Source organism: Lutra lutra, chromosome 2, assembly GCF_902655055.1.
Source record: "Lutra lutra chromosome 2, mLutLut1.2, whole genome shotgun sequence".
NCBI classification, from domain to species: domain Eukaryota; kingdom Metazoa; phylum Chordata; class Mammalia; order Carnivora; family Mustelidae; genus Lutra; species Lutra lutra.
In genome coordinates, this window is record NC_062279.1 from 197,226,350 (window position 1) to 197,249,589 (window position 23,240).

Consider the following 23,240-nt stretch of genomic DNA (forward strand, 5'->3'; position numbering starts at 1 on the left):
AAAATAGACTGAATAGATATTTTTCTAAAGATATACAAATGGCCAATAAACACATGAAAAGATGCTCAACATCATTAGGGGGAATTGCAAATGAAGATACGACTTTCATACCATCCAGGATGGCTAGCTAGCATCAAAGTCAGATAATAACAACTGTTGGCAAGGATGTAGAGATACTGAACTTTTATACACTGCTCATAGAAATGTAAAATGATGCGGATGCTTTGAAAAACAGGTCTTGCAGTTCCTCAAAAGATTTAAATACAGAGTCACCATATGGCTCAGCAACACCACTCCTAAGTATATGTCCACGAGAAATGAAAACATATGCCCACATAGAAACCTGTACACAAATGTTCTACCAGCATTATTCAAAAGACCCAAAAGGTAGAAACCACCCAAAATGTCCATCAATGAATGAACAGATAAATGAAACATGGTATAACCATAAAATACTATTTAGTCATAAAAAGTAATATAATACTACTGATACATGCTACAACATGAATAAAATTTGAAAATATCCAAACAGGAGGAACTTGGGTGGCCTAGTCAGTTAAGTGTCTGACTCTTGATCTCAGCTCAGGCCTTGATCTCAAGGTCATGAATTCAAACCCGGGGTTGGGTGGGGGGGGGGGAGAAAATATCCAAACAGAAAGAAGCCAATACAAAAAAACTCATATACTACAGGATTTTAGTTAGGTGAAAAATCCAAAACGTAAAACCTATACAAACAAAAAGTGTATTAGTGGGGGCGCCTGAGTGGCTCAGTGGGTTAAGCCGCTGCCTTCGGCTCAGGTCATGATCCCAGGTCCTGGGTTCGAGCCCCACATCGGGCTTTCTGCTCGGCAGGGAGCCTGCTTCCTCCTCTCTCTCTGCCTGCCTCTCTGCTTACTTGTGATTTCTCTCTGTCAAATAAATAAAATCTTTAAAAAAAAAAAAAAAAGTGTATTAGTGGTTCCTTAGAGCAGTGGCAGATGGAATACGGAAATCCTAACTAAAGGGTACTGGCTTCTTTGTGAAGTGCTGAAAATGCTCTACAATTGATTATATTGATGGTTTGCACCTATCTGTGAATATACTATAAAACCACTGAATTGTACACCCTTCATTAGTGAATTGTATGGTATGTGAAGTACCCTTCATAAACCTGTTTAAAAAGAAATCTACTGTAATTAGCTTCTGTTCTATTAGGCTTACAGAAATAATATAGAAATTAAGTGATTACATAAATTTGAATGAAAGAACCTCAGTGGAAATTGCTTACACTGTAAGTGCTCTAGCTCTTAAAGTTTGGTTTATTTTGTTCCCAAAGCTTTTAACAGGGAAAAAGGAAGTTAGCTTGTAGTTTAATTAATGCTCATGGTCATAAAAAAGCAAAAAATATCACTTTTAAACAAGTTAAAAGTTTCATTATCTGTTAAATACATGCAGAGAGGAGAAGTAACTCAAGTAACATTTCTAATCAAGAAGATGCCTTAAAAATAAAAAATTTTAGGGGCGCCTGGGTGGCTCAGCGGTTAGGACCTCTGCCTTCGGCTCGGGTTGTGGTCTCAGGGTCCTGGGATCGGGTCCCGCATCGGGCTCTCTGCTCGGCGGGGAGCCTGCCTCCTCCTGTCTCTCTCTGCCTACTCGTGATCTGTCAAAAAAAAAAAATCTTAAAAAATAAAAATAAAATAAAAAATTTTAAAAAAGGAAAACTCCTTAGACCAATTAATTCATTGATTTTGGCTTAAATACTATTATCCATCTCATCCCTGATTTCAATGTGTGCATGTGTTTGTGTGTTTGTACATGTGTGCGTGCATGTGTGTCACATAATATTCTAGAATTGAAAGGTTTACATTTATTTTCTCTAAAAAAACGTATAGTTTTAATTCCTCAAAGTTCTCTACTCTACTGGTTTTAATATGGTGACAGTAACACCTTTGAACACTATAAAATATAAAATTATGTGCCCAACTAATTTAAAAAATAATAATGGTAATAGGTTGGGGCGCCTGGGTGGCTCAGTGGGTTAAGCCGCTGCCTTCGGCTCGGGTCGTGATCTCAGGGTCCTGGGATCGAGCCCCACGTCGGGCTCTCTGCTCAGCGGGGAGCCTGCTTCCTCCTCTCTCTCTGCCTGCTTCTCTGCCTACTTGTGATTTCTCTCTGTCAAATAAATAAATAAAATCTTTAAAAAAAAAAAAGGTAATAGGTAATATAGTTAGGGTCTTTTTTAAAGATTTATTTACTTATTTTAGAGAGAGCACAAACAGAGGGAGGGGAAGAGGGAGAGAACCTCGAGCAGACTCCCTACCAAGGGGGAGCCCATCATATGGGGCTCAATTTCACATTCCATGAGATCATGACCTGAGCTGAAATCACTAGCAGGACATTCAACCAACTGAGCCACACAGGCTCCCCAATAATGTCTTTTTTTAAAAAGTAATTCTTTTTTTTTAATTTTAAGATTCTGTTTATTGAGAGAGAGAGAATGCACACGAGTAGGGAGAGGGGCAGAGGGAGAGAGAGAATCTCAAGCAGACTCCCCAGTGAGCACAGAGCCCAATGCAGAGTTGGACCCCACAACCCCGAGATCATGACCTAAGTCCCAATCACAAGTCAGAGGGTCAACCAACTGAGCCACCCAGGCACCCTGGAATTAATTCTTACAGAGCCATAAATTATAAGAACTCAATGTATCAGCTTAAATTGTGTTTTCAAAGCCTTTACTTAACTTTAAGACTTTAGACTAGTATTAAATTATGTTAATAATTAATCTTTGGCTATATGGATAATTCCTAGGATAAAAAATAAAAAACTGGTTTCTAAACATAGTTTTAATTTACCCATCTCACACATTTTAATACCATCAGTTAAACAGACTAAAAATGAGCCAATTACCTTCAGATGCTAATATATAATTCATGTTAGCCACTATGAAAACAATGTTAAAAGGTTTATGTAATATGTACTTGGGACACACAATAGCTATATAGTTCTTGATTACCTACTTTCATATCCCTAATGTCCAAAAGAAACAAAAGCTGAGTGCTTAAAGGCTGAAAATACTTGAGACTACCCTAAATAAAACAATTACAGAAAAACACAAATATATATACAAAGTAATGAGTATGTTTTTTATATCAAATCAATTCGTACAATTTATAAAGAATGTAAAATCAATACAAATTATATACTATCTGGAGAGCCCGGGTGCTCAACAGTTAAGCATCAGCTCAGGTCATCTCAAGGATCCTGAGGGTCCCATCTCAGGGATCCATCTCAGGGTCCTGGGATCAAGTCTTGAATTGGACTCCCTGCTCAGTGCAGAGTCTGCTTCTCCCTCTCCTTCTGACCCCTCCCCCTTGCTCATGCTCTCGCTCGCTGGCTCTCTCTCTCTCTCTCTCTCAAATGAATTAAAAAAATTAATAAAGAACTCTCACACCTTGTTATGTGGTTATAAATCAGCCCAACCAATTTGGAGAGTGATGCAGCAGTATTTAGGCAAGTAAACCCTAAAATTCAGCAATTCTACTTCTTGTATATATACTATAAGAAATCTCTTACACATATGCACAAGGAAACATGTCTAAAATGCCCATTCAAAAATTGTTTTTCAACATGCCTGCATGGCTCAGTAGGTTAAGTATCTGCCTTTGGCTTGGGTTGTAACCAGGGACCTGGAATCAAGTCCTGCATGGGGCGGGGGGGGGGGGGGGGTGTCCCTGCTCAGTGGGGAGTCTACTTCTCCCTCTACCCCTCCCCTCTGCTCATGCTTGCTCTCTCTCTCACTCTCTCAAAATAAAATCCTTTAAAAAAATTGTTTTTGACAGTGAAAAATTATCAAGAGACTAAAAACACTGTACAATTGAAAATATAACACTATGTTAATTATATTAGAAGAAAAGGAAGAGAAGCATCTGGAAATAAATAAAAGTTATTATCATTTAAAAAAATAACAGCGGGGTGCCTGGGTGGCTCAATTGGTTAAGTGACCACCTTCAGCTCAGGTCATGATCCTGGAGTCCCAGGATCGAGTCCCACATAAGGCTCCCTGCTCAGCAGGGAGTCTGCTTCTCCAGCTGACTTTTCTCCTCTCTCTCTCTCTCTCTCTTTCAAATAAATAAATAAAATCTTTTAAAAAAATAACAGCAACACCAGAAACCACCCAAATACTCACCCTTTAATGAATGGATAAAAAGTGGTATATTATTTGCAATAAAAAGGAATGAAGTACTAAAAAAGAGAGAGAAACTGAGTATTTTCATATAACCACATAAGGTATTAACAATAAATTCAACCAGCCACTTGTTTTTTATATATATACTGAGAGCTAAGAATGGTTTGTATAGTTTTCAAAGGTTACATCTTACATGATTATTTAACTATAGACATATCTGTTTCCATTTTGCCTTTTGGCCAGCAAAGCCTAAAGTATTTACTATCTGGCCCTTTAAGAAAATTTACCAACCTCCACTCTTTTTATAAAGGAATAAAAATAAATCACTTATCAACATGAATAATCTCAAAAATGAACTGTGGGGAAAAAAAGCAAGTCACAGGAAGATGTGTATACCAATAAAACCATTTTATAAACTTTTAAAACCATACCACATGCTGTTCATATATACATGCACATACAGAAAAAGTATAAAAATATCCACAAGAATGGAAACTACCAAATTCAGTATATAGGCTACCGCTAACAAGGGAGAAGAATGGGCTCAGCAAACATACAAATGGGATTTCAATAGTCACTGTAATATTTTATTTCTTAAGTGAGATCATGGGGGGAATCAGGTGTTACTTTTTTTTTTTTGTAAACCTGAAATATCTTGTAAACCTGGAAAGTAGCATGGAAATGCTGTGGAAGAGTTAAAGAGAATGTGTATGGGATTTTTTTTCTGTACTACAATGACATACACTACTACATTTTAGGACACTATAATTTATTTCCATACATCCCTAAGACCTTGCAGTTTCTCACATATATGTATTATTTGTTAAGTAAATGAAAGAAAAAATACTACATCAATAAGCAAAAATATGCAAGAACAACACTTACCTCACTAGGTTGTTAGGATTGATGAAAATTCACTGAAAGCTCCCAGTAAATACCTGGCACATAATAAGCACTCAAAGTATGTTAACTATTACCACCTTAGGGATAAGAGACGTTTTTTTTTTTTTTTTTTAAGATTTTATTTATTTATTTGACAGAGGTGACAAGTAGGCAGAGAGGCAGGCAGAGAGAGGAGGAAGCAGGCTCCCCGCCGAGCAGAGAGCCTGATGTGGGGCTCAATCCCAGGACCCTGGGATCATGACCTGAGCTAAAGGCAGAGGCTTTAACCCACCGAGGCACCCAGGCGCCCTGGGATAAGAGAAGTATTAAGATGTACTCCTAATTATTGAAATCACATTAACCTCACTTAAAAGGAAGCGAATTAAACTATACATTAAAAATGACTAAGAGGTGCCTGACTGGCTCAGTTGGTTAAGCTTCTGCTTTTGGCTCAGGTCATGATCCCAGGGTCCAGTGACTGAGGTCTTCCTTGGGCTTCCTGCTCAACAGGGAGCCTGCTCTTGCTTCTCTCTCTCCCTCTGCTCCTCTCCCCAGCTCATGCGCTGTCTCTTCTCTCTCAAATAAATAAAATCTTTTTTTAAAAAATGACAAAGATGGCTAATTATACTGAAATTAAAACCTAAAATATATTTTTTTAAATGACTAAAATGGGGTGCCTGGGTGGCTCAGTGGGTTAAGCCTCTGCCTTCAGCTCAGGTCATGATCTCAGGGTCCTGGGATAGAGCCCCACATCGGGCTCTCTGCTCAATGCGAAGCCGGCTTCCCCCTCTCTCTCTGCCTACTTGTGATCTCTTTCTCTCTGTCAAATAAATAAATAAAATCTTTAAAGTAAAATAAAAGGAGGGGCGCCTGGGTGGCTCAGTGGATTAAAACCTCTGCCTTCGGCTCGGGTCATGATTCCGGGATCCTGGGATAGAGCCCCGCATCGGGCTCTCTGCTCAGCGAGGAGCCTGCTTCCTTCTCTCTCTCTCTCTCTCTCTCTCTGCCTACTTGTGATCTCTGTCATACAAATAAATAAAATCTTTAAAAAATAATAATAAATAAAATGACTAAAATGGTAAATTTTATGTTTTTACCACTTTTTTTAAAAAAGCAACTCTTAAGTGATGATAATAATATTTATCTTATTAAATACATCACTCACTGCTGTGAAATGTGTAAGCCTGACGATTCAGAGACCTGTACCCCTCAGGCAAATAATATATTATATGTTAATTAAAAAAATACATATATATATATATGTCACTCACAACCCACATTCTATATATTATTCCCATTTTAATATGAGGAAACAAATTCAGATTACTACCTTGCCCTGGGGCATCCTCCAACTAACAGTTGCGTGTGGGTTTACAACCACCTTTGCAGACTGCAGAGCCCTTTATGCTAATACTGTTTCTGCATAAATGATTAAATGACACTGACCAACTATTAAATGCTGAACACCAAAAATAACTCTATTGTAAACCTAACTATATTGTATACCTAAGAAGATTTTTCTTCTTAGCCAGGTCTTCCTTATCATTTTCCAATGACTCATTCTGGGAACAACTGGAAATTTCATCACGGTCAATAATTCTTCCAGAATCTTTAGCGTTTAAAAACTCCTGTGCTCTTGAGCTGCCCGAAGTAGTTCTCTTCTGCCCTTTAAATGGAATAGTTTTTTCCTCAATGTTCTTAGTTGATTGATTCGACTTTTCAGTAGGTTTTTGTCTACTGTTGTGACACACTGACAATTCATTTCTTCTTGGAGAATTGCTATAAATAAGACCTGAAGGATTCAATGATAACCTAAAGTTAGCATAATGTTTACCCAGATTATCCGGCTCACTGACAACATTATTTATTTACATGTAATTTACACACGCCAATTTCAAAGGCTATGTTTGTTTTCAAATTAAATTCATAAACTATGCAGCTTTTCAACCCCTTTAAATTTATCACAAGCTTCCAAAACCACCCTTTGTGTCTCTCCCCACTACTCCTTCGCCATCCGTAAGATCCTATTATTTCCCAAGCTTCCAGCTTCAGCTTCTCACTCTGGATACCTACTTTGAGGAACCCTGCTACTCTTAACTTTAATTACTATGCAGATGCTGGTATCATAATATTCACCTATCACTCTTCCCCAAATCTGACCCTTTGGTTTTAGTTCCTATCTTAATGAAAAATATAACAATTTACCCAAATACCTACATCAGAAATCTGAGTCATCCAAGACTCCTGTCCCTATCCACAACCAAATCCCCTAATCCTGTCATTTCTACATTCTTAATACCTCTCAAATCCACTTCTTTCAAGCTCTCCGGCCTATCACTGACCCTCATCATTTAACTGGATTATTAAAGCTCCTCTTAGTCTCCCTTTCTCTAGCTTTGCTATTCTTCAATCCATTCTTCACACTGCTTCAAGAATCATCTTAGGAAAACACAAGTTGGCTCATGACAACCTTGCTAAAATCTTTTAGTGATTGAAACTATTGTCAATAATTTATTTCTACACCTAGAGTGTTTACTTCATTAATCAAAATTTTCAACATTCTCGGGGCACCTGGGTGGCTCAGTGGGTTAAAGCCTCTGCCTTCGGCTCAGGTCATGATCCCAGGGTTCTGGGATCGAGCCCTGCATCAGGCTCTCTGCTCAGTGGGGAGCCTGCTTCCTCCTCCCTCTCTCTGTCTGCCTGCCTCGCTGCCTACTTGTGATCTCCATCTGTCAAATAAATAAATAAAATCTTTAAAAAAAATTTTTTTCAACATTCTCCTCCAAATAAACCAAAACCCAGCAATACTGAACTACCTGAACTACCTGCTTGTCTCTAAAGCACCGCTTCTTAAAAGGTTGGTCCTTAGACCAGAAGGATCAGCATCACTTGAGAATTTGTTTCAAATACAAATTATCTGGCTTTGCTTCCAGCGGCGGGCTAAATCAGAAGCTCTGAGTAAAGCCCGGTAATCTGTGTTTTAACAAGCCCTCCAAATAACTCTGACAAAACAATTTTTTTTAAAAGATTTTATTTATTTATTTGACAGACAGAGATCACAAGTAGGCAGAGAGGCAGGTGGGGAGGGGGGAGGAAGCTGGCTCCCCGCTGAGCTGAGAGCCCATGCAAGACTCAATCCCAAGACCCTGGGATCATGACCTGAGCCAAAGGCAGAGGCTTCAACCCACTGAGCCACTCAGGCGCCCCTGACAAAACAATTTTTATTTTATTTTATTTTTTTAAATTTATTTGACAGAAATCACAAGTAGGCAGAGAGGCAGGCAGAGAGAGAGGAAGGAAAGCAGGCTCCCTGCTGAGCAGAGAGCCCGAAGCGGGGCTCGATTCCAGAACCCTGGGATCATGACCTGAGCCGAAAGCAGAGGCTTTAAACCACTGAGCCACCCAGATGCCCCGACAAAACAATTTTTAAAAGGTTAAACTCTCAGCTCCAGATCTCTGTACATGCTATTCTACTAGAAACATTCCATCCTTCCTCCTCACCCCACCCAGGCACTCAGTTGATTCCTAATTCATCCTTCAGGAAACTTTCCCTAATTCCCATACCTAAATTAAGTAGCTCTCTCTCAACGCATTAAAAATACTTATCACCCATCTAACTGTTTACTTATCTTTCTCTTCCAGCAGACTGACAATTCTTTGAGACCAACATTGCTCTTTTACCGATCTTCATATTCCCAAAAGCTAACACCATGGCCAGGACCATGGTGAAGCAATTTTTTCCAGTCTACTGAGATATAATTGACATATAACATTTGTAAGTTTAGGGTACATAATGTAATAATTTTATATATGTATATATTGCAAAATGAATACCAAAGACAAAACCTTAAAAGTTTTCATCATTAAAAAAAAAAAAAAAATGGGGGCGCCTGAGTGGCTCAGTCATTAAGCATCTGCCTTTGGCTCAGGTCCTGATCCCAGGGTCCTAGGATCAAGCCCTGCATCGAGCTCCCTGCTTCCCCTCTCCTAGTCCCCTTGTTTGTGTTCCCTCTCTCGCTGTGTCTCTCTGTGTCAAATAAATAAATAAATAAATAAAATCTTTAAAAAAAAAATTTAACTAGGGTAGGTAATTTGAGAAGGTGCTCACTTTCAGAGAGTCATACAGGGACTGAACCTGGACTCACACAACCCCGAGACTAAGTGCCTCCTCAAATTTCTCATTCTATGTTACTCACTTGTCTCACTCTAGTACTGGCCCTAACACCATTCCTGCCTCACAGTGGGCACTCTATAAATGTTTCTCAATATACATGAAAAAGCAGTTAAGGCCAAACATCTACTATAAGCAGCATGGTTGCTTATTAGGGAAATAAACAATGCATCAACAGTCAGGAAACCTGGGTTCTACTGTTTTCCAGTTCTAGCACGAAGGTCTGTCACCTTAGGTTGCAAGTGATGCTGCTTTTTTGATCCTCAGACTTTCTTTTTCTAGCAGATGAAGGATTGTTTTAACTTTGAGATCTATAGCATTCTTCCATTTTTGTGACTCCCTACTTGATCAGAAACTCAACATCGGTTTTAAAACTGCTACAGAAGTTTTTTGGTAAGTCTCAGAGTTCTAGAAAACTTATCCAGGCTTTGTAAGATTTTTATTTACCTGTATATACACTCATCTGCTATAGTACAGTTTCAGGCACCTGGGGCAGAAAGGTGAGTTCCTCAGAGCAGTAACAGTAGTAGATAATATTTTATATAGTAACTACATGCCTGAGTCCTTTAATGAGGTAGAAGGATTTGTAATCATGTTACAGAATAAGAAACTGAACAAAATATCTTGCCCAAAGTGGAGAAATCATAATTTAAACTCAGATCTAAGTCCAAAATTCAAGGAAGGCTGCAACAGAATATTTCTTTCTACTATCAATTAAGGATCCCAATGATTCAAAAATTCACAACAAGGCCTCAGATGTCGTGCCATATTTGTTCTACTCTCACTTGTTGACCTAAATACCACAAAGTCAATAGTATCCGTATATGTAAATGTAATATTATCTACCATCTTTTCATGATTAACCACCTTTAAAAGATCAAAAATGTTCCAAAACAATGAATGTTTCATATTGTACAGAAAAAGTTGGCATAGCAGACCTAAGAATGTTATCCTTAGAAAGACCTGCTTGCAAAGTTAGTCCTTGGCTAGCATTTGGGAACTTTAATTTCGGAGGGTTCCCATCATTTCCTAACTGATAAATATGGGTTAGTATGCCTAAACTGCTTTGAAAGAAATATGATTTATGTCAAATACTTTCCTTCAGGGAGTCTGGAATTTTAGTACTTGCTAGGTAGAAGGTGCCTAAGTAACTACCTCAGTAAAAATCTTGGGTACTAAATCTCTAATGAGCTTCCCTAGTAGATAACATTTCATACATCTATCATAAGTATTCGTTGCCAAAATAACTAAGTGCCTCTGGTATGAATCCTTTGAGAGAGGACTCCTTCAGACTTTGCCCATGTACTTTTTCTCTGATTTTGCTTTGTATCCTCTTGCTGTAAAGAAACTTCAGACTTCCATTATCACTGATCTCACATCACTTTCACTTGATGGCCCTGTTTACTACTTCACTGAGAAAACAAAAAACTTCAGAGTACATATTCATCTTCTCACCATCAATTCGACCAACCTACTTCCATCTGTGTACTGCAAAACAGCCCCCTCCTTACCTATTCAAGGACTGCGATCCTATATTTATGCTCTAACTTTCTAGGAAGTTGGGGGTTTTGTTTGTTTTTTTCATTCAAGAGTCTTTTTTAAGTTTTTATTTAGTAGGGGCACCTGGGTGGCTCTGTCAGTTAAGCATCTGCCTTCATCACAGATCATGATCCCAGAGTCCTGGGACAGAGCCCCAGATGGGGCTTCCTGCCCAGCAGGGAGCCTGCTTCTCCCTCTTCCCCTACCCCCTGCTTGTGCTCTCTCTCACTCTCAAATAAATAAATGGAATCTTTAAAAAAAAGTCCAGTTAGTTAATATACAATATATTAGTTCAAGTGTACAATATAGTGATTCAACACTTCCATACATCACCCAGTGCTCATCATGACAGGTGCACTCCTTAATCCCCATCACATATATAACATGTCTCGCTACCAACCTTCCTTCTGGTAAGTTTGCTCTCTATAATTAAGAGTCTGTTTCTTGGTTTGCCTACCTCTGTTTTTTCCCCTTTGCTCACTGTTTTGTTTAAATTCCATGTATGAGTGAAATCATATGGTATTTGTCTTTCCAACTTACATATTTCACCTAGCATAATGCACTCTAGTTCCATCCATGTCATTGCAGATGACAAGATTTCATTCTTTTTTATGGCTGAGTAATACTCTGTTGTGTATACATATACCACATATTCTTTATCCATTCATCCACTGATGGAGACTTGGGCTGTTGCCATAACTTGGCTACTGTAGATAATGCTGCTATAAACATCAGGGTGCATGTATCCCTCTGAATTAGTATCTCTATACTGGCTAAATACCTAGTAGTAGAATTGCTGGATCACAGCAATTTTTAACTTTTTGAGGAACCTCCATACTGTTTTCCATACTGGCTGCACCAGTTTGCATTCCCACCAATAGTACAAGAGGGTTCTCCTTTCTCCACATTCTATGATGCTATTTTAAATGAGCAGATAAACCAATATAACATCTTATAGATCTCACACACACACACACGCCCCCCACCCTCGACCCATCTTTATGCTCCCTTATTTTTTTTTTTAAAGATTTTATTTATTTGACAGAGAGAGATCACAAGTAGGCAGAGAGGCAAGCAGAGAGAAAGAGAGAGAGAGAGAGAGAGGGGGAAGCAGGCTCCCTGCCTAGCAGAGAGCCCGATGCGGGACTCGATCCCAGGACCCTGAGATTATGACCTGAGCTGAAGGCAGAGGCTTAACCCACTGAGCCACCCAGGCAGCCCTATGCTCCCTTATCTTACTATCTGTCCTTCCGCACCTCCTACTCTTGAAACCACTTCAATCAGGCTTTTGAACTGATCATTCCACAAAAACCATTTCTATCAAAGTGACCTACAACCTCCATGTAGCCAAAATTATATTGTCAGTCCTTAACTCTCATCTACCTCAAGCCATCAGTAGTATTTTAAACGAGCTCATCACTCAATCCTTAAAATGCTTTCATTACTTTGCTTTCCTAACCCTAAGTTCACTTCATTTTCTTTAACCTTACTAAATGTTCCTGTTTAGTTTCTTTTGGTGGATCTTCCGTCCCATCTTGACTCCTAGCATTGGAGTCTCCCAGTTCTCAGACCTGAGCTTTCTTTCTTCTCTAGGTTTAGTCTATCACTAGGTGATTTCAGGTAGTCCTAAAGTTTTAAATATCATCCATATACTGATAAGTCCCTATTTATATGGCCTCCCAAATCTTTCCCCCTAACTTTAAACTCATTTACCAGGCAACTTCCTCAATGTACCTACTTTGATATCTAATTAATTTCTTACAACCCAAGATCTTGACATCCTTCCCAAATCTGCTTCTTTCATACTTTTCCCTCATCTCAGTAAATAGTAGAGCTCCCTTATTCTATTTGTTCAGGAAAAAAAAAAAAAAAAAATCTGAGTCATCCTAGACTCCTGGTTCTCTCTAATGCCAATCTGTTAATACCAAATCCAACCACTTTTCTTCTCTTCCCTCCAACAATCTCTTAACTAGTGTCCATGTCCTAGTTTCCTCTCTATCTAGCAGTAAAAATAATTCTTTTAGGAGTGCCTGGGTGGATCAATTGCTTGAGCATCTGCCTTTGGCTCAGGTTATGATCCCGGAGCCTCAGGATCTAGCCCCTGCGTCAAGCTCCCTGCTCAGTGGGGAATCTGCTTCTCCCTCTGACCCTCACCCCACTAGAGGTCTCTCTCACTCTCTCTCAAGAAATAAATAAAATCTTTTTTAAAAGTGTCTCAATATTAAAAAAAAAAAAAAAAAAAATTCTTTTAAAAGAGGACTCAATCAAGTCACTTTGACTTGATTAAAATCTTACTTAAAATATTTCAGTAGTCTTCCAATATACTTCATCTAAACTCTCTATCACAGCCTCCCTCTCTGACTTGATCTCTCCTGGCTTACTCATCTTTAGCCAGACTGGTCTTCCTGAATTCCTCAAACAGTCAAGTATGCTCCATTAGCACCTTTACAAATATATTCAAATAACATTCCCTTGGTCTGAAATGTTACACACCATGTTATCTGTCTGGTTCCCCTCTTCATTTTTCTGAGATATGTGCTCTGAAAAATCAAAATGGACTCTTACTACTACCTTTTATAAAAACACTATTCTATCTTCTTATCCACGCCTACTTCTGCCATCTACTTCCCATCTCTATCTCTTATCTGCTTTATTTTTCTTTAATGCCTATCACTGCATGACTTATACACTTCTATTGCTGGTCTTCCTCCACTCAAATGTAAGTCCCATGAGAGCAGGGGGTTTGTTTTTCCAGTTATATGCCCTATATCTAGACTATAGTGTATAGTAGAGCCTAATCACACTTAACTGATCTGATATTTCTATTAACAACCCAATTTAACTTCATCCTCATTAGATTTTCCGTGGAAAATGGAAGCATAAATCAAACATAAAGCCTCTTACAGAATGACTTTTTGGAGCTCTCAATGAACATCATTTAAATAAAATACTTACTCTGTTCGGACTTTACCACCCACCAATTAGATGGACGCCTGGAAATTCTTCGACTTCTTGTAATAGTTGAAGTCACTTCGTCAGGTACAAGTTTATTCTTTTTGGACCCACTGGGAAAATGTTTCTTTTTATATTCCTTATCTTTTTTCTGATTCTCCGAATAAGGAACATTGGTGCTATTTTTCTTGCTTCCTAAATTAAAGAAAACCATAAAAAACAATTTACAATCTATGGAACCAAAGAGTTTTCAGAAAATCACAATAGGTTAAAAAAAAACTATCAATTATGTCTTAAATTTATTCTGTGGGCTTCTTTCATCTTTTTTTTTTTTTAAGCCAAATCTTCTCAATAAGATCTGTTTCTGTAAGTTAAATATAAACTTTTCACACTGCTTGATACCATACACTTCTGAGCCAAAAAAATGGTACACTCTGAAAAGGAAAATATATGGCTTCTTCAAACTACTTACCAATGTCCCAAGTTAAAAAAAAAAAAAAAAGTAACTACTTCTTTTCTGTTTTGAATTAAGTCATTATTTTGTCAATTTAATTTTTGAAGGAGGAGATTTTAAAGTGAGGTTTCAATAAAGAGATATTCTTATATGTAGGAAAAGCATTATTTTTGTAAAGAGAAAAGAGAATGAAAATAAACAATGAATATGGCAAGCAATACATAGCTGATGAAAAGGTTTGGTGTCAGTAGTAACCTCATTTCACTACCACGACAAATAGGTAAGAAAAGAATCTAACAGAAGGGTAATCAATTGTAGTTTTGGTTTTTGTGGCTGACAACCAGAAAAATCAGAGAAATACAAAATATTTCAATATAAATATTACAGTTAAGAAGGGCACAATGACCAAAATGGAAAATTTCTTTTTCTCATAAATAGGTTTAAGGACGCCTGGGTGGCACAGTTGGTTGGGTGGCTGCCTTCGGCTCAGGTCATGATCCCAGTGTCCTGGGATCGAGTCCCACATCGGGCTCCTTGCTCAGCAGGGAGTCTGCTTCTCCCTCTGCCTCTGCCTGCCACTCTGTCTGCCTGTGCTCACTCTCTCTGACAAATACATAAAATCTTAAAAAAAAAAAAAAAAGAAATAGGTTTAAAATATTAGGTGTGAGTAGACAGAATGGAAAATTTTCTTGATCATCAAATAAATCAAGAAACCATCATTTATTAAGTAACTGAGACAAAGATTTCTGGTCCAAAGAAGGAATTACACTCATATCAAGTAGGAAATACTCATGGACTAAATAAACTACATAACAGTATGTAAGATTGAGCAGGTATTATATATAATCACATAATTAAATATGAAACTATACAGAACTTTTTAAAAAGATGAAAGGAGAACATAATACAGGTTGAAATCTGAAAATACAGGAAATACAAGCCCAGTCTTCCACTAAGAAGGTAAATTTGGGGAAATAATTCAGATGGAGATGATATCTAAAGCAAAAGATTAATTTTCTCAAGGTATGACTATAAAGGAAGAGCAAAGAGCAAATTATTAAACTTGGGGAATATGGAAAGAATCATCAAAATTTATAGATTAAATGAGGAAAATTAGTAAAGACACAGAAGGAAATCAAACAAAGAAAAATAGAATCAGAATAGTACAGCATCAGAAATAAGACAGTGTTTAATTGGGCTATAATGAAAACTACATCTTGTCATCTTTACTATATGTAGCATATAACATTGTGTTTGGCACATATGCTTGAAATAAGAATTCAGGGTGAAGCCAATGTTACAGCAGGCATTGAAATTGGCAGAAGTACTTCCAGCATGAGCTATTTTAGACAGGATCCGAGTTTTGATACGCCAAATACACTTCACAGATCATCTATATCAGCATCACCTAGGAGAGACTATTTAGAAATACAGAATCTTGAGGTGCCTAGGTGGTTCAGTTGGTTAAACATCCCAACTCTCAATTCCGGCTTAGGTCATGATCTCAGGATCATGAGCTCAAACCCAGCGTCAGGCCCATGCTCAGTGGGGAGTCTGCGTGTCCCTCCCCATCTCTCTGCTTCCTCTATTTCTCTCTTTCAAATAATCTTCCCAAAAAAAAGGGAATGAAAGAAAGAATCTTGGGTCCCATCTGAGATCTACTAACCCAGTTTATGAATCAAAATGTTAAGAAAATCCTCAGGGAATTCAAATGCATATGCAAGTTTGAAAAGCACTGTTCTGTTTTAGCCATTCTCCCAGTTAAATGTGATTGAGAAGTAGATAGAAAACAAGCCAAATTATGTCAAGATCCCTTACAGCAGAATAACTCTCTGAATCCAGTTTGACAATAAGCTACAGGACTTGGCAACTCTGAATTTGAGACAAAGAGAATGATTTATGCTTATAAAAGGAGTAAAAGAAAAATATTAGCCTTAATGATCTGAACCAGGCACAAAAAAAGTTGATGAAAAAGGAAAGAATATACTTTACCAATACTGTGCTTAATACGAGAATCAACCAATATGCTAGAAGTGATAAGAATGGGAGATATTAGAAGAGCCACAACAGATAACAAAATCTTGACAGTGAAGAATATAACTGAGGGAATGGATATAGAAAATAATAAAGGGTCAGTTTACAAAACACTAAAGCAAAGACAGAGAACTTTCAACATGGTTGCCACTGATGAGTGGGTTTAAGCAATCACCTGTAAAACTGCAAGATTCCTCACCAGTGAGCAGCATTTTCAGGCCTCCTATTTGTCCACCCTGGTGTCTCTTCTCCAACTCCTTTTCCTCTATTTCCCCCTTTTTCTTTCCTCTTATCGAAAGTATCCTTAGGAACTTTTTTTTTAAAATAAAGATTTATTTATTTATTTATTTGAGAGAGAGAACAGGGGGATCAGCAGAGAGAGAGGGAAAAGCAGGCTCCCCAGTGAGCAAGGAGCTCAATGTGGCACTCAACCCCAGGACCCCAGGTCCATGACTTGAGCCGAAGGCAGGCGCTTAACTGACTGAGCCACCCAAGTGCCCCCTCAGAAACTGTTCTAACAAGTGAGAGGTGCTCATGATGACATAAGTTGCTCATGTTCATAAATAAACTTAAAAAAAAAAAAAAAATCAGTGTGAACAATGATTTAGGGAAAAAGAATCTGAGGAAGAAAATGCTATCATGAAAGACTTATTCAGACAGTGACATAGAAATCATACAAATTCAAAAACAAACCAATTAATTATTCTAGAAACTAATTCCAGATCAGGGAAGATCAGAAACTGAATGACAAACAACTTAGAAAACTAATAAACAAGAACACATGCAGAAGGTATGAACAGATGGTAATGTGAAGAGAGCTGACTTAGAACTGAGCGGACATATTTTCCTAAGTAGGGCAATGGCCAGAAAAAGAGGTGACTTAGAAGTGATACATTTCTAGGGCGCCTGGGTGGCTCAGTGGGTTAAAGCCTCTGCCTTCGGCTCAGGTGGTGATCCCAGGGTCCTGGGATCAAGCCCCACATCGGGCTCTCTGCTCAGCAGAGAGTCTGCTTCCCTTCTCTGCCTGCCTCTCTGCCAAATAAATAAATAAAATCTTTATTAAAAAAAAAAAGCAATACATTTCTATTACTGTGGGAAATTTGCATATTTATATGTAAAGGAGTGTCATTTTGAAGGTGGGACATCTTTTAATAAACAGCAAAATTATTCACCCAAAACACAGTAATACGTCTGTCATTAATAATAATGTATTCCAATGACCCAAAGAGATAACTGCTAAGGCTAAGATCTAAGAGATACTTTAGGAATAGAACAGATATAGTTCCTGTTCTCATGGAACTTTCAGTCTAACTGCCAGAAGGAGAGATGGAAATTTAGCAAGTAATTATATGTTTGATAAAACAAAAAGGATGCTATTGGAGCATATATAGGAACATGCTGGGATAGGGAGTAATAATCAAGTAAAATGATATTTAAACTGAGTACAAAGTTTGGTAGGGGACAGAGTACATTTAGGAAAAATTTTCTAAACAAAAGTTACAGCACTTTAAAAGACCCACAGTAGGGGCGCCTGGGTGGCTCAGAGGGTTGAAGCCTCTGCCTTCAGCTCAGGTCATGATCCCAGGATTCTGGGATCGAGCCCGGCATTGGCATCGGGCTCTCTGCTCAGCAGGGAGCCTGCTTCCTCCTCTCTCTCTGCCTGCTTCTCTGTGATCTCCGTCTGTCAAATAAATAAATAAAATCTTAAAAAAAAAAAAAAAAAAAAGGCCCACAGTTGAGATAGTAGTCTGCTCATGAACTGGAAGAAATTCACTATAAAGTAACCCAGGAGATGAACCTGGAGAGTAGAGAGAAGACAGAGGGCATATGCATGAACTGCTAAAATAATCTAAGAAACAAATGACTCTAAGTTGGCTAAGGAGAACAGCAAGAGGAAAGGAGAGAAGTAAAAGATATCGAAGTCAAACTTTATGCAGGTTGCTGAAGGAAAGAGGAGTCAAAGATGATCCAGGTTTCTTTCCTGAGCTACTAAATTTATTATGGCCCCATTTATAAAGATAGGAAAACTAAAGAAGGAGCAAGTCTGGAAGAATTTATTAGTTTCTAAATCATCTAGTTTGAGAAGCCTAAGAGTTAGGAGAAGTGGAAGAGTCTACTGCTTCAACGTAAGTCATTAGCTTTGGCATTACGAATTAGTCAAGTGCCTTTTAATTTAAAGAAAAAATATCTTCATAGTAAGAATATCCTTGGAATTAAGTTATTTTCATATTATTAGTCTTTGAACTGAGATGGTTAGTGGAATAATATCCTTCCAAAAATGTACTCACCCTAATCCACAAAATCTGTGAAAATGTTATCTTATATGGCAAGAGACTTTGCATATGTGACTAAATAAACCTTAAAATTGGGAGATTACCCTGGGTTATTTAGGCTGGTCCAATCTAATTATATGTGTTCTTAAAAGTGGTGGTCAGAATGACAGGACAAAGGAAGAAGAGGCAAAAGAATTTGGAAATATAAGAAACCTGGTATTGCTGGCTTTGAAGATGAAAGAAGGAAACCATGATTCAAGGATATAAACAACTTCAAGAGGCTGGAAAAGACAAGGAAACATATACTCTCCTAGAATCACCGGAAAGAAAAGCAACCTTGTCAATATATTGATTTTAGCTCAGCAAGATCTATTTCAGACTTGTGACCCACAGAACTGTAAGATAATAAATGTGTGTTGTTTTAAGTCACTAAGTATGTGGTAATCTGTTATGACAGTGATGGAAAAATTAATACAATTGGTAATTAATCAGACATTACATTCACTAACCAATCTAGATAAAGAATTTATCTGACTATCAATGTGAAGAATCTGGCAGGTACTTAATAAATGTTTAACATTTATAATTAAACAGTATCCTTCAAGTATACTTTTTTTTTTTAAGATTTTATTTATTATTTGACAGAGATCACAGTTAGGCAGAGAAGCAGGCACAGAGAGAGGAGGAAGCAGGCTCCCCACTGAGCAGAGAGCCGGATGCTTGATCCCAGGACCCTGGGATCATGACCTGAGCCGAAGGCAGAGGCTTTAACCCACTGAGCCACCCAGGCGCCCCTATACTTTCTTGATATAATGTTTTTTCCTAAGAAGACAAATCAAAATTTTGTACCTTCAAATCTTATGAATTAATATTCTACGTAAAGGACTAATTAAAAAAAAATAACTTCCCTATAACTTCAGTTTAGTCAGATTCTTTATATTTCTTAAAATAGCCAGCCACTAATGAGAAAGTGAAGGAAGTTGAGAGAAAGAGGGAGAGAAGGAAAGGAGAGAGAAAGAAATTCAATAAAAATAATATGGGGGGGTGCACCTGGGTGGCTTAGTTGTTTAAGTATCTGCTTTCTGCTCATGTTATGATCCCAGAGTCTTGGGATCAAGCTCAGCTCTGCCAGGCTCCCTGCTCAGTGAGGGATCTGCATATCCCTTTCCCTCTGTCCCCCACCCCACTTGTACTCTCTTTCAAATAAATAAAAATCTTTTTAAAAAAATAGTAATATGGGATATGTCAGACATCTATAAGAGAGGTCTGCCAAATAGAAAAGGTGGATACACAAAGGTACAACAGACAACTGAAATCTGACAACTATTATTTCAGGTGATATAAAGTCTATGTTTAGATTATACAAAAAGAAAGCTAAAATAATTGAACAAGTAATACTTAAAGTAGAATTTCCTTTCATAAAAACTAGCTTAAATACTGTGCTTTAATATATACTCTTTCTCCCTTCTGTATCAGCAATATTATAGTATAGTATAGTCATCTAGGACCTCCAGGTACAAATACAATTTCAGTGAAGAGAGTTTTCTGGTTAGCTAATAGTTTTTTCAAATCAGCATCGAAACATTTTCACTTATTTCAAAACTTCTTGATAGTGCTGAAGAAATATAATGAGGGGACAGATCCTGAGCCAATATTTTTTAACCCTGAGTATTATCGCCTCACTTACTGGGCTGTCAAGAAGGATTAAATTGTATTTTGTACACATAAAGTGTATAATACATTTGTTAAGTGTTTTCTACTCCATTAACTATTCTAAAGAAATTCTATAAGAATAACTACCTCTTCTATTACTTTCAAAAAAGTGGTATAAAAAACATAAATGAATCTTTTCTTCATGACAGTGTCATCATTACAAACCTCAATCACTACAAAATGATTACATAAAAAGGGCAGCCATACTCCAAGCTTGTCTGAGACAATCCCAATTTATGCTTCCTAACCTGACACCCCCTCTCATTCTCAAGTGTCCCAGTTTGGATGATAAATACTACAGTGGTCCAAGATAAAAAGATCTATTGAGATACTACTTGGATAACTGTTCTCTATAATTCTATTATCATCCCATGAATATATGTGTATATCTCCTAGTCTACAGACACTACTACATTGATTTTTTTTAATGGTGATAACTGTTTTAGTTACCTTTGTAATTTCAGTGTCCAATACAGTGTATGGCAATTTACTGAATGTTAGATAAATAAGTAAATGATAGAAGAGTATGAAGTTTTATCCTATAAGAAATAGCTCCATACTATCTTAGGGTTTTCTTCCCCCAGTTTATATTTTAATAAAACTCAAAGAATATATGATGTTGTCTTATTCATATTCTGGTAACCATCTGCTTTATAAGCCTTTCCCTTCACTTTTTCCTTTATATATGCTGCCATCTTAGAAGCTACACAAAACTCAAGTGACTCAGAATTGAATTACATGTAAAACAGAGATACTAGAAAAGAGCTTATAGATTTAGGTTTACTTTGCCTACTTCCCAAAGCTAAATAGAAATATTACAAGAACATGAAGTGGTAGGATAATATTCACAGGTATACTTAATGCAAAAAACTTACAGGCAGCATCTGTTTTTTGGGAAATATCAGTATTTATCATCTCTTCACACTCTTCCATATTTCTGTCTGAATATCTCTGTAACTTACCTTGGGTGATATGTGACATATTTGTATTTTTTTCTTTAGACTGAACCACATCAACCTGTTCTTCAGGTACATTGTCCTTAAATTTTCTTCTCTGTTTTTGTTTTATAGTCTTTTTCTTTCCAGATGATTTTTCTGCATTCTCATTATACATTTCATATTTTGTAGATCCACAATGATTTTCCAGTTCATTTGCCAAAGCAGACCCCTTACCCAGTCTTTTTTGTTCAGAAGGCTGAGATTCCTCTACTGGGTAAGCTCTGTCAGAATGTCTGTCACTTGTCAAATTTGCAGGTGATACACTGTGATGTTTTTCTCTTGACTTCTTACTTTGAAGGAGTGCAGAGTTCTCTGCAGGGTTTACTGTGCATTGTTTCAGAGGCCCAGCCTTTCTGGGTATAGTAATCCAAGATCGACTGGCAAAACTTCTTTCTGATTCATCAATTATAAATTCATCCTCTAACAAATTCACATCATTTGAAGGAGATGAGTGAAGGGGAGCAGTTGCTATATGCCTAACAATAGGACTAAAACAGGATGTTATAATAAATAATAGCTCAAAAAATTAAGTTTTTACCTTTGCTTTGTGAAGACCATAATCTATACAGGAAATAAAATCTATGTATCTTTTATTTTTTTATTTTTAAGATTTTATTTATTTATTCAACAGAGAGAGATAGCAAAAGAGGGAACACAAGCATGAGAGAGCTGGAGAGGGAGAAGCAGGCTTCCTGCCAAGCAGGGAGCCCGATGCAGGACTTGATCCCAGGATGCTAGGATCACGACCTGAGCTGAAAGCAGCCACTTATGATTGAGCCACCCGGGCGCCCCTATGTGTATATATATATATTCTTTATTTCTTTTCAGCATAACAGAATCCATTGTTTATGCACCACACCCAGCGCTCCATGCAATACGTGCCCCCCATAATACCCACCACCTGGTTCCCCCAACCTCCCACCCCCCGCCCCTTCAAAACCCTCAGATTGTTTTTCAGAGTCCATAGTCTCTCATGGTTCATCTCCCCTTCCAATTTCCCTCAACTCCCACTCTCCCCTATGTATATTTTAAAGAACAAAACACAACTCAATTTTCCCTTACCCTTGAAAATCCTCTTTTACACTTCTATAATACCTGATTACACTCATTTATAACACTAATGAAATCTGAATTGAATCTCAATTTAAATTTAGAGTTGGAAGCCTAGACATCAACTAATTTAATGCTCCCCGCAACCCATTTTATATACTGAACAGTTAAAACTCAGAAATGTGAATGGGTGGCTGGGTGGCTCAGTGGGTTAAGCCTCTGCCTTTGGCTTGGGTCATGACCCCAGGGTCCTGGGATGGAGCCCCGCATTGGCTCTCTGCTTGGCAGGGAGCCTGCTTCCCCCTCTCTCTGCCTACTTGTGATCTTTGGATGTCAAATAAATAAATAAAAAATCTTTACAAGAAGAAAAAAAACAACTCAGAAATGTGTTAAACAAAGCCCAGACACATTGACAGACAGTTCAAAAATGCATGCCATTATTATATATAATGTTATACTAATTTTATGTATGAATGGATGCATAGCTGTCTCTTGGGGGCCAGATGTCTTCACATTCAAGACAAGATTATTTTCAAGACATCTTCAAGTCTAATATTCTAAGAAAACACTACTAAATTATGCACTAAATTATATTATGTAAAAATTATTCCAAGTTTGAATAATTCACATACTTTTCAAATAAGTTTTAATATTGCAATCATGGTACAGAAATAAATGGAACATATCTAGAAAGGCAGGCAAATTGGGATTAAACAGCATCTCTTCCAATTAGTTGGGAAAGCTTTCTAGAGAAGGAAGAATTATTTAAAGGATAGTAATCTGATGGACTCTTTCTATTTCCTTCCTTTTTATAACAGCCTCAAGCAAACCACATATTGAAGTGAGATATATATACATAAATAAAACCTTAGGGTAAACAACCAAACTCTGAAGCTAGCATATGCACTCCTGTTTCTACCTTTCCCACCTGAGTATGGATGCTTAACCATCATTGTGTCTGCTTTTTCTATGTTTTCACTAATAAAATATACCAAAAAATTATGAATTG

General features: G+C 37.5%; 1 protein-coding gene across 1 annotated transcript in view; it reads right to left on the reverse strand.

The window, feature by feature from the left end:
* CENPC (centromere protein C) overlaps nucleotides 1-23,240 on the reverse strand; it is a 101,872-nt gene that overhangs the window by 38,850 nt on the left and 39,782 nt on the right. The window contains exons 8-10 of the mRNA XM_047719429.1: nucleotides 21,146-21,669; nucleotides 13,713-13,904; nucleotides 6,554-6,839 (exon numbers count right to left, since the gene is read on the reverse strand). Coding sequence (XP_047575385.1) covers nucleotides 6,554-6,839; nucleotides 13,713-13,904; nucleotides 21,146-21,669 — 1,002 coding nt within the window. The remainder of the gene's footprint in view (nucleotides 1-6,553; nucleotides 6,840-13,712; nucleotides 13,905-21,145; nucleotides 21,670-23,240) is intronic.